The sequence below is a fragment of the Amborella trichopoda genome, chromosome 2 (assembly GCF_054954075.1).
Source record: "Amborella trichopoda isolate Santa Cruz 75 chromosome 2, AtrichopodaSantaCruz75HAP2 v2.0, whole genome shotgun sequence".
Classification (NCBI taxonomy): Eukaryota; Viridiplantae; Streptophyta; class Magnoliopsida; order Amborellales; family Amborellaceae; genus Amborella; species Amborella trichopoda.
Window position 1 is genome coordinate 67,630,948 of NC_142337.1, and position 10,022 is coordinate 67,640,969.

Genomic DNA, 10,022 nt, shown 5'->3' on the forward strand with positions numbered 1-10,022 from the left:
ACTATTTCATTTTTATTTATTTTCATATAAATTATTTTGACACCAAATTTTGGATATCCAATCCTCCATTAAACTCGCACTAGGAAAAATATAAAAAAATATTTTCAATGAAATAAAATAACAAAAGTACCCCTGAAAGTTTAAAGGGTATTTTGATTATTATATTTTATCAAAAAATTATTTTAAATATTTTTTATAGGTGCATCGCAATGATAAGACACGTGCCAAATTTCATATTCATACAATTTGTTTAAAAAAAACTAAAAATAAAATACTTTTAGACGTCGGATTTAAGATCAAACGGTGAGTGGTTGTAGCGGAAGCATAGATCTTCTATGCTGTAGGGGAAGTATAGAAACCTTTCCCCAAAGGTATAAAAATAATGTATACAATGGCACCATTTACTTCAGGTATAAGGGACTCACAACTATTACTTACTGTTACATGTGAATTCGGGTGGTTGGGGATTCGTCATTCACTAGGCACAAGTCCAATAGAAAATTTATTGAATGTTTTAATATACTTTAATCTGTTAAATATCACATCAAATGGCTAAAAATGATTGTAACCTACTTGTACAAAAAATATTATCAAGTATCCCTCCTAAAAAATTTAACTCTCTAATAGTGTTTGAAATTAAATATACACCTTATAAAATTAATTTTTAAAAAATAGATGAGGTGTTAGATTTTTTATGTATTTCACTTATAAAAATCACTAAAAGAAATATAAAAGAGTTCAAAAGAAATTTTCATATTCCAATGACCAAACTTGGAGTTCAAAACAAATTTTTTAAAACTTTTTGATACATTCAAGCTACCAGATTTTACATGAATGGTTGTAACTAATTGTGACCTCCTTATATCAATGATAAATGATTTCATTGCATACAATCCCTTAAAAAAATATGTAATTGTATACAATCCCTGGAAATATTTAGATTGAAAATAGAGATTCATGAAAGTTTGTGGCACTTTAGGTATTATGGAAAAACCAAAGGGTGGTTTGGTCATACACCTTATTTATGTACTCTGATTTTAACTTTCAGTTTTAAAGAAGGGGAGTGAGAAGAACGGCGGGAGAGGAAGACAGAGATGGCGGAGCCTCCTCCCAGGCTTCTTAATTTCGTATCAGAGGAGCAGGTATTTATATATATATTTTTTATTGTTTTATAGGATTTTTTTTTAACACTATTTCCTTCATATATATAATTATTTGGATATTCAATTTTTTTTAGGCAAATATTTATTCATTGTTGTTTCCATCAGTATCCATTTCTCTTCTAGAATCATCAAGGAGCTCTTTGTTTTCAATTTTTTTTTTTTAAATAATGGGTTGTGTGGATTTTTCATTAATACTTAAATGCACCGTGATAATTCCTTATATCGTTACACTCTCTTTTCCTTTTTGTCACTGTCTCTGTACTCCTAGTGGTAAACCCAGAATACAGAAACTGAATTGGTGCTTTTCCGGTGATTTTCCTTTTTGTTTTTCTTGTTCTTTACTTTGTGGGGCAGTTGGATCAAGCTAGGAAAAACAGAGGAGAGCGAGTGGAGGATGGCACTGCTCAGAGAGATAAACCCTTATTTGAGGTATTTGCATCTACAGTTTTTCTTGTTTTCTTTATTATTATAATTTTTTTTATTATAATTTTTGCAGAGATTAAATATGGATCCGAATATATCTTTCTCCCACAATTCGTGTATTTTATGATGCTTACTTCTTCAGAATTCGGTCTTGTTATCTGATAATTTCTTTTCTATCGTTGTTCTTCTGTCGAAATTGTTTGGCATTAGTTATGGTGCATTTGTTAGATTGATTACATTTCTTAAAAGTGTGTGCTCATTAAGGAATTTGGGAACGCGGGTTGATTTTATTTATTGTAGTCGCTTGTTGGCACGAGTTGATGCACGTTCGCTGTAGATGGTAATGATTATTTGAGAATCAATTATCCTCCTTGATTTTATTGGTGTTCCTGTAATTCAATATCTCAATAGTTAAATTAAGTGAACCTCACTGTGGCACCTATTATGCAGATTGCAAGTTTTTTTTTGGTTAGTTTCTGTTTGAAACTCATTGAATTAATTTTTGCCTAGTTACATTCACACGGTTGTTCATATCCTTATTTGCATAGTGTCTATGTGTGCGTACGCATGCGTGCATGCATGTGTCTCCTAGTCAATTATGGGTTTTTAGGATCATGCTATCTACTATGTCGATTTAATCATGGGACGTTAATCAGTGACTGAAGTTTCCTCAATGGCTGCAGGCACAGCTTGCCAGACAGTTGATTATGGGTTTTTAGGATCATGCTATCTACTATGTCGATTTAATCATGGGACGTTAATCAGTGACTGAAGTTTCCTCAATGGCTGCAGGCACAGCTTGCCAGTGTCTGGCTTTCTCAAAATTCCCTTTTTTAATGTCTTCCATTCAGTCCTAATATGATCTTGACGACAAATTTTCCATCCTCTCCCCCATATTTATTTATTTATTGGTTTTGCACCAAATTGACTTGCACCCACTAGCTAATAGCTTGAAATGAGTAACTCAGACTGTTTACATATTTGATCAAATAGATTCTTTGTGATTTAGCAAATAGATATTGGAATGGTTTCAGCATAAAATATTTCCAATATGTGCCTCAATTGGTTAGAAAAGTTTTAGTAGAAAAATTGGATGACACCCCCAATATTCCTATCAGCTTGAGTTACTGATAGAATCGAGCGTTGTGGGGACTATAAATTTACGAGCAATTGTTGAATGAAAATTTGCCTGCCACGGCACCTAGGTGGCCTAGGGGGCTTTCCAAACCAAATAGTTCTTAGTCAGGGCCCCATTTAGGTTAGTACTAGGGTCCCTACCTAGGCGCCCTAGGACTGCCTAGGTGGTCTTATGGAGCCCTTGGCAAAAAAAAGGCCCTTGGCTGCTCCAAGTGTTTGATGCAAGGCGCCTCCCCACTCTCTCTTTCTCACACACACATGCATACATAGTCGAAATAGTAAATGACTGGATCCTCTGGAACTGGGACTATACTATGAAATATGGGATTGGGAGTGACTCCGCTTCAAACGAGCACTTGTATATGTGGGAACGTCCGATGTCGGGAAATGCATTAAGTGTCATAGCATATCAAATGGAAAAATGCCTCTTTTATTGGATTGTAAACCCCAGGTGGGTTGTGGGTATGGATCACCCATTAAAGGTTTAAACGAAAGAAGAGATGTTTCAAGAAGATCTCTGCAAATTCAACCGATTGATTCCCTGGAACTTTAGGGATGTGCTAAAGACTGAACTGAAGGCTAAGTTCTTACCTGGTGACGTGTCTTGGATGGCTCACCATGCTTTAATGGCACTTAAGCAGACCCGAGAGGAGCTTTTTTTAGTCTTTCGAAATAGATTAGATGGCTTGGCTCGCTCAAAAAAAAAGTGTGCTCTTCGTCCATCTACACATAAGAATAAGAAAAGAATAAGACAACCTACTAGTGTTCCATGCGAGGCTTCACTCTCTCTCTCTTACCCACACACACTCGCACATACCATATGATTTCTCTCTGCATACAAGAAGAAGAAGGGAAGAAAACATCCAAGCGTTTGATGCGAGGTCTCTCTCTTTCTCACTCACAGACACTAAAATGGACCCATATGCTCGCTCTGCATATTAAAAGAAGAAGACATCCTCCAAGTTTTCAATGGGAGGCCTATCTCTCTCTCTCTCCTGGACCCATATGCTCTCTGTGTCTCTCTACCTATAAGAAGAAGAAAGAGAAAAAAACCAAAGACAACCTCCACGCGTTTGATGGGAGACACACTCTCTCTCTCTCTCTCTATCTCTCCCCCCCCCCCACCCTCCCCCCATCCACCCATTCTTTAGGGCCGCCAGGTATCTAGGCGTCCAAATAGGCCTTCTTCAATATTAGGGTCAATCATACTATGTTTGACGACAAATGAATAATTGAGAGGCATTTATTTATGAGATTCTCTGCTAGTTCTCTATTGTGATGGGGCATCTTCTGGCTTTACCAGTGGGATTTACTTGTTTAATTTGATGCATGAATGTAGTTTCATTGATTTTATTTATCACATATTTGTTGTAGATCCTAAAGGAGAACAAAGACAAACGAGATGCGGAGTTCAATGAACGATTCAAGCATAGTAAGTCCCTTATAGCCTAAAGAAACAACTATATGTTATGCATTACTGTGTGATATTCTCACGGCCTCAATTTTTTCAGTTTAGAAAGATGTAGATATTCTCAGTCTCAACTTTTCCGCTTAAGAAAGATGTAGCCAATGGAAGATTTAGTCTTGAAAGGGAGCTTGTAGAAATATTTCGCTGGCAACATATGCGCTTCAGCGGCTTTTGAGGCTAGCCATGCCTCTTGAAGTTCCCGTTCTACTAAGACTCAAATACTTTTGTATTATCATGCGTTTCATAACCATCTGCCCCTTGAGGATATCCTATAGATTGTTATTCTACCTTGTCCTTGGCAGTTGCAATGCGCATTTTATGTTTCTTGCATATAATGCACTTATTCCTCATATTGATAGTTTCACTATGGTTTATAACTTTTTCTTTTTTTTACTTCCACTACGCTTTGTGTTGGATATTTGAGCCTTTTCCTTGCTGCTGGTTTTGAAGTTGTTGTAGTTACCATATTTGAGTTTTTTTTAGGGTTTCAGTACAGATTTTTACACCCATCAGGGAAAAAAAAAACTAAAATCCGGTAAGTGACCGTGTTGCATTGTTCCCATTTTAGGACCTCCCAAAGCTTTGGATGACGATGAGACAGAGTTTTTGGACAAACTGGAGATGGTGAGCATAGCTATTCCTTAATTTGGTATGCCAGCATCGACATATTAATTTACTCCAAAACAGGCCAGTTTTTAGCACTGGGCTAACATTCTGAGGTTGTTCATAATTATATATTTTAATTCCAAGAGGGATAGCATCTGTGATTTCTTATTTTGGTGGTTGTCAATGGCGTGCATCTTCAATTCTGTCATGGCAGGCTTGAGTACAATATTATATTTTCTCCATAGGAAGCGATTTTTCCTTTTAGTTAAGAAAAGCCATTCAATTTGTTTGAGACACTCTTAAAAGTGTTATATTTTATGAGAACTATGTTAACAATAATCTAGTAGTCCCACATTTGTCCAGCCAAAAGTGATGGCATTTATTCTGGGGATTGTTCACATTAGGAATATATATAGCAACTAGATATATGCTTCTTGCTTTATGTGTGTTACCTCTCTATGTTATGAAAGGTACCCATTTTGGACAAAAGTGTCAGATTCATCATCATCATCGAAGCCTTTTCTCAACTAATTTTAGTCGGCTACATGAATCCTGGTTCTCATTATGCTCTATTAAGGGTCATACCCTCAGTGAGGCCACAAGTCTCCATATCTTTTCTCACTACTTCAAACCATGTCCTTTTGGGCATACCCCTTGTCCTTTCAAAGCCTTCTACTTGAATTAACTCACATCTTCTAACAGATGTTGTACTGGATCTGCGCCACATATGGTCAGCCCACCTAAATCTATTTTCTCTCATTTTATTGCAATTGGTGCCACTCTTAAATTCTCCCGAATGTATTCATTTCGGATTCTATCCCTTCTTGTATTTCCACTCATCCATCTCAACATCCTTATCTCAGCTACACTCATTTTATGTATTTGTTATTTCTTGACCGCTTAATATTCCATCTTATAAAGTAAAGCTGGTCTCACAGTTGTCCTATAAATTTGCCCTTCAGCTTCATTGGTATGCGGCAATCACATAAAACTCCGGTTGCACATCTCCACTTTGCCAACCCAGCTCTAATTCTATACGTGACATCTTCCTCAATATCTCTATTTTCTTGGATTATCAATCCAAGATATCGAAAGTACGCTCTTTTTGGTATTTTGTAGCCATCAATCTTAACTACTTCCTCGTCTATGTTCTTCTTATTACTAAACTTGCATTCTATATACTCTGTCTTAGTCTGGCTAATTTTAAAAACTTTAGATTCTAGAGCATCCCTCAAAAGTTCTAACTTTGTGTTGACGCCGTTCAGATCACATGGTCTTTAACATACTTCTACTTGATCTTATCTTATTTGTATAACTATTTATGTTTAAGTTGGGTTCCATATTAGTTAGTTTCATTTTTAGAATCAATTCATAGACTTTAGTTTTCTCCAATAGCACTAGGATTTTTTTAAGAATTTATGATTTCTCCTTTGCAGTCGAGAAGGGAATACGAGAAGCAGTTGGCTGATGAAGAAGCAGAACAACTTCGGAGTTTCCATGTAATTTGATATTACCCTTGCCTTTTTAACGTTCTTTCATCAAGTTAATTGTATATCAGTTTTACTTTTTATTTATTTAGTTTCACGTCTAAAATTTGATTTTGTTGTAGTCATTGATCAGCTGGTATCCAGATTTTTCTAGAGATAACAATACTGGAATCCTTGGATAGGATGAATGGTTTATGCATGTATTTGGGACATAACCATTCACTGATCTTGATTGCATTATACATGAACCTAACCAAATCAAGAAATAGGGTTTGGATTATATTCAAAATCCAAATCATGATATGTGCGCGCTGTGTGTCACGTTTTTGTGGTCTTTTTAGAAAATTGCCCTCTCAAGCCATGCAACTATACTATTTCACACCAAGTAGCTTAATTACTTGACATATGACTAGTCTCACTCAAGCTGTGCAACTATACTATTTTCCCCAAGTAATTACTTAAAAACATGAGTAGTCTACTATTGATTTATTCTAGGTGACTTTGTTTCATACTGAATTAGGTACGACCTTCGATAAATATCGAACTGATGAATCAATTATAACGTCATTTCTTTTGATTTTCTACTAGAAAAACTTGCTCTTTAAATTTTAATTTGTGGGTTCTTATCAGGATGCAGTGTCAGCCCAATACTCCTTTGTTCGTGAGCTCAAACAAGTTCCTGCTCTGAAAGTTGAGGTTTGATTGATAGTTAACCTGCCAAAGTTTTTATTATTGAATTATGCTTCTAAATATGTATTCGTATTTGCTGTAGGAAAAGAAACCAATGGGGAAGATGAATACACAATCTCGCCCAATAAGCAACCTGATCACTTTTAAGCCTCAAGCAAAGAAACTGAAGAAAGACATAGAAATCAAGGGAAATTCACGCAGCTTAGCAAGGCCACCAGATAATAATGCCGGTCAAGAGGATCTTGGATCACAAAGTATGGGGCTCAAGGGTCTGGTATCATATAGTGATGAAAGTGAAAGTGAAGATGATGAAAGGTAGCTGTGGTGTTGGGGCAAATATTTCTCTTGAATGCTATTTCTGAAATATTAACTTATTTCACTAACTTTTTGTTACAATCGATTTTGTAACGTAAACTGGGGAGAATCTGCCAACAACTTATGATAGCCATGTGGTGTTTGTTTCTTTTTGTTGATATCTATGTCCATTTTTGTATTGATGTGTTCTTTCTGTTGATGTTTATGTCCATCTATTTATTAACGTGGAGCAAGGCACTTCTTTACTGATTCATTGGTTAATAGGCAACATTCTTCACTTCCTGTTTGCCCTTTTCTCTTTATATGCCTGGTGACTCCTGCCTTTGCTTTTTGTGTTATCATATGCTTTAGTGTTTCATTGGTCTGTAGGCAACATTCTTCACTTCCTCTTTTCCCTTTTCTATTTATATGACTGGCACATATGAGTGGGTGCTCAAAGTTGCCTTATAATTGATGTGGAAGAAACGGCTTTCTAAAGTTTTATCCCTATTGGTGATAAGTGCTGTTTGATGCGCAATCTGAGCCAATTTGCTGCTGCAACAGGCCTGTAACAAATGCCAGGGAGAAGGGACCCTAGAAGTCTGCCTTATCGGTGCTTTCATGAGCTAATGGGCCTTTGAGGTACATGAAGCTTAGGTTTACATTTAGGGCTGGAATAATATAGATCCATATGACTGTCATAACTCCATGAGCATGAGGTTATCACTGTCCCATCAACGGCTCGGATGGTGAGCTTCACTATACAATTCAATGAATGAATTATGCATCTCTGTTATCTCTCCTCACTCCAACCAATTGATTATTGGGTGGTGATAAATCAGTAGGCCATGATTGTTACTATGACATATGGATGATATTATATTTTTGGTCGGTTTAGTTCGCTTCACTTAAAGTTTTTTGTGAAGTATGTTGATAGTCATATCAAAGGTATAGCCTGGTTGGACATTCTAATAGTCATAACAAAGATATGGCTTGCTTATCTTTGTGTCCAGTCATGAAAAAGCCACGAAAAAGAATCCCTTTTTCCAGAAATAGAGAAAAAACATGCACTTTTTTCATACTCCTACAGGTGCATCAGCAGTGTCTGGGAATAAGCAGGACTACAAAAATTAGGCTGCCCCATGAGCAGTCATGGATCTAGCTGGGACTCCAATCACTCTTCAATGGGTGTATGGAGAAACAATGCTGTTTTTAAAAGTTTCTTGCACAACCAAACAGGTTCTAAAGATATGCTGAAATCAAGTATGGGAGAAGGGCCTGATTGTCCTCTCTTGGAGGGGTGGTGGGACGTTTATGTTGCCACCTGTGGAAAATGTGTATGACCCAAAAATATTCGGACAGTATAAGTGTCCTCGAAAGAGATTTGCATGCAGAGAGAGAGAGTAACTAAAACACCAATATTTGAATCTGAATGTATAATTCTTTCACCATGACGTCTAAGATATGGGTCTGTATGCAGGCCTTTCTGCATAAAAATCAGATCCCCAATACAATACTAGATAGTAGTTACTAAACTGTTTGGTTGATTGGTTCTAAATATCTTTGCACTTATAATCTGCTTTTTTTTCCGGCTCATTTCCTGTTAAAATACAAGCATTTTTCAAAACATAATATAAGTGTCCTCGAAAGTGATTTGCATGCAGAGAGACAGAGAGAGAATAAGTAAAACAACGATATGTGAATCTGAATGTCTTAATTCTTTGACCATGACCTGTAAGATACAGGGTCTGTATGCGGGCCTATCTGCATAAATATCCGATCCACAATACAATACTAGATAGTAGATCCAAAAATCAGAAAAGAACTGGGTATTAAACCCACTAGGTAGGAAACTTAAACGCGATTATTATGATAATTTTGAAATTTTATTGAGGTGCCGCCCTTTGTAGCCTCCACTTTTGATAGTTGATCAGGCTCCTCGAACTTCAAAATTCACCCATGCACAATTCAGAGCATGCTGTTCCCACTGCTCTGGTTGTTCCTACTGTTTTGCCTAAAACCAACCCAAAGCATTGTTTAGTATAGCGGACGATGATCATTGGAAAAACTATACAGGGGTATCCATTTGTGCTGCTGACGAATAACAGGGCTAGGTGTGGCAATCGGGTTGGGCCAATTTGTACGGTCGCGTCGACCTGCCTGCCTCGGCCCTGGTCAGGGTGTGGACTCGGTTAGTGGACCTGAGGGGTGGCATCTATGTCCCTTTGACTTGGACCTGTCCTTGTCAGGTCTCTATCCTGCAGCAATCAGCTCTGGTTTGGGTGGGGGTCAACGCGACCCGGTTTGATACATTACATGTAATATTCTTATTTACATATTGTTGGAAATTTTTATATTTTTTATTACATAGGCTTAGACCTGACCTGAGGTATTTGAGTAAAAAGAATTTAAAATCAACATTGTCAAGGTCAAAATGGGTAATTTTATAGATGTTTTGATCACTTATTTGATAATTTCAACCAAAAAGGAGCTCTCTTAAATAAAATTTGCGCATAATTTGATGGAGAAATGGATGCCTGCCATTTTATTCTCTATTTTTCTGGTGTTTTTTCTTTGGGTACGGTTTGTATAGGGCCGAGGCTCTAAACAATCAAAGTAAAGCGCACCTTCAAATGGTGTCGAGAAATGTGGTTTCAATACTAGAAATTTTTGTGTTCGCCGTAAAATATATTTTCATGTTTAATTATAAAATTTAAAGTGTAAAAAATAGTGTAGATCAAGCAGATCTATGAA

The 10,022-nt window shown here is 36.6% G+C and overlaps 1 protein-coding gene across 6 annotated transcripts; it reads left to right on the plus strand.

The window, feature by feature from the left end:
• Positions 1-1,052: 1,052 nt before the first annotated feature.
• LOC18430129 (NEFA-interacting nuclear protein) lies at positions 1,053-8,782 on the plus strand. 6 transcript variants are annotated; one of them, XM_088859674.1, is made up of 9 exons: positions 1,053-1,142; positions 1,518-1,592; positions 4,098-4,155; positions 4,760-4,815; positions 6,234-6,296; positions 6,915-6,980; positions 7,057-7,289; positions 7,833-7,910; positions 8,359-8,782. In XM_088859674.1, exons 1-8 carry the CDS (start codon positions 1,095-1,097, stop codon positions 7,864-7,866), a joined length of 633 nt encoding a protein of 210 aa, XP_088715800.1. In that variant the 5' UTR covers positions 1,053-1,094; the 3' UTR covers positions 7,867-7,910; positions 8,359-8,782. The 6 variants fall into 6 exon arrangements, with proteins under 6 accessions (XP_088715800.1, XP_006840354.1, XP_011621869.1 ...); XM_006840291.4 differs by lacking the exon at positions 8,359-8,782 and having other exon boundaries at positions 7,833-8,175; XM_011623567.3 differs by lacking the exon at positions 8,359-8,782 and having other exon boundaries at positions 6,915-6,974; positions 7,833-8,175.
• The last annotated feature ends 1,240 nt before the right edge of the window (positions 8,783-10,022 follow it).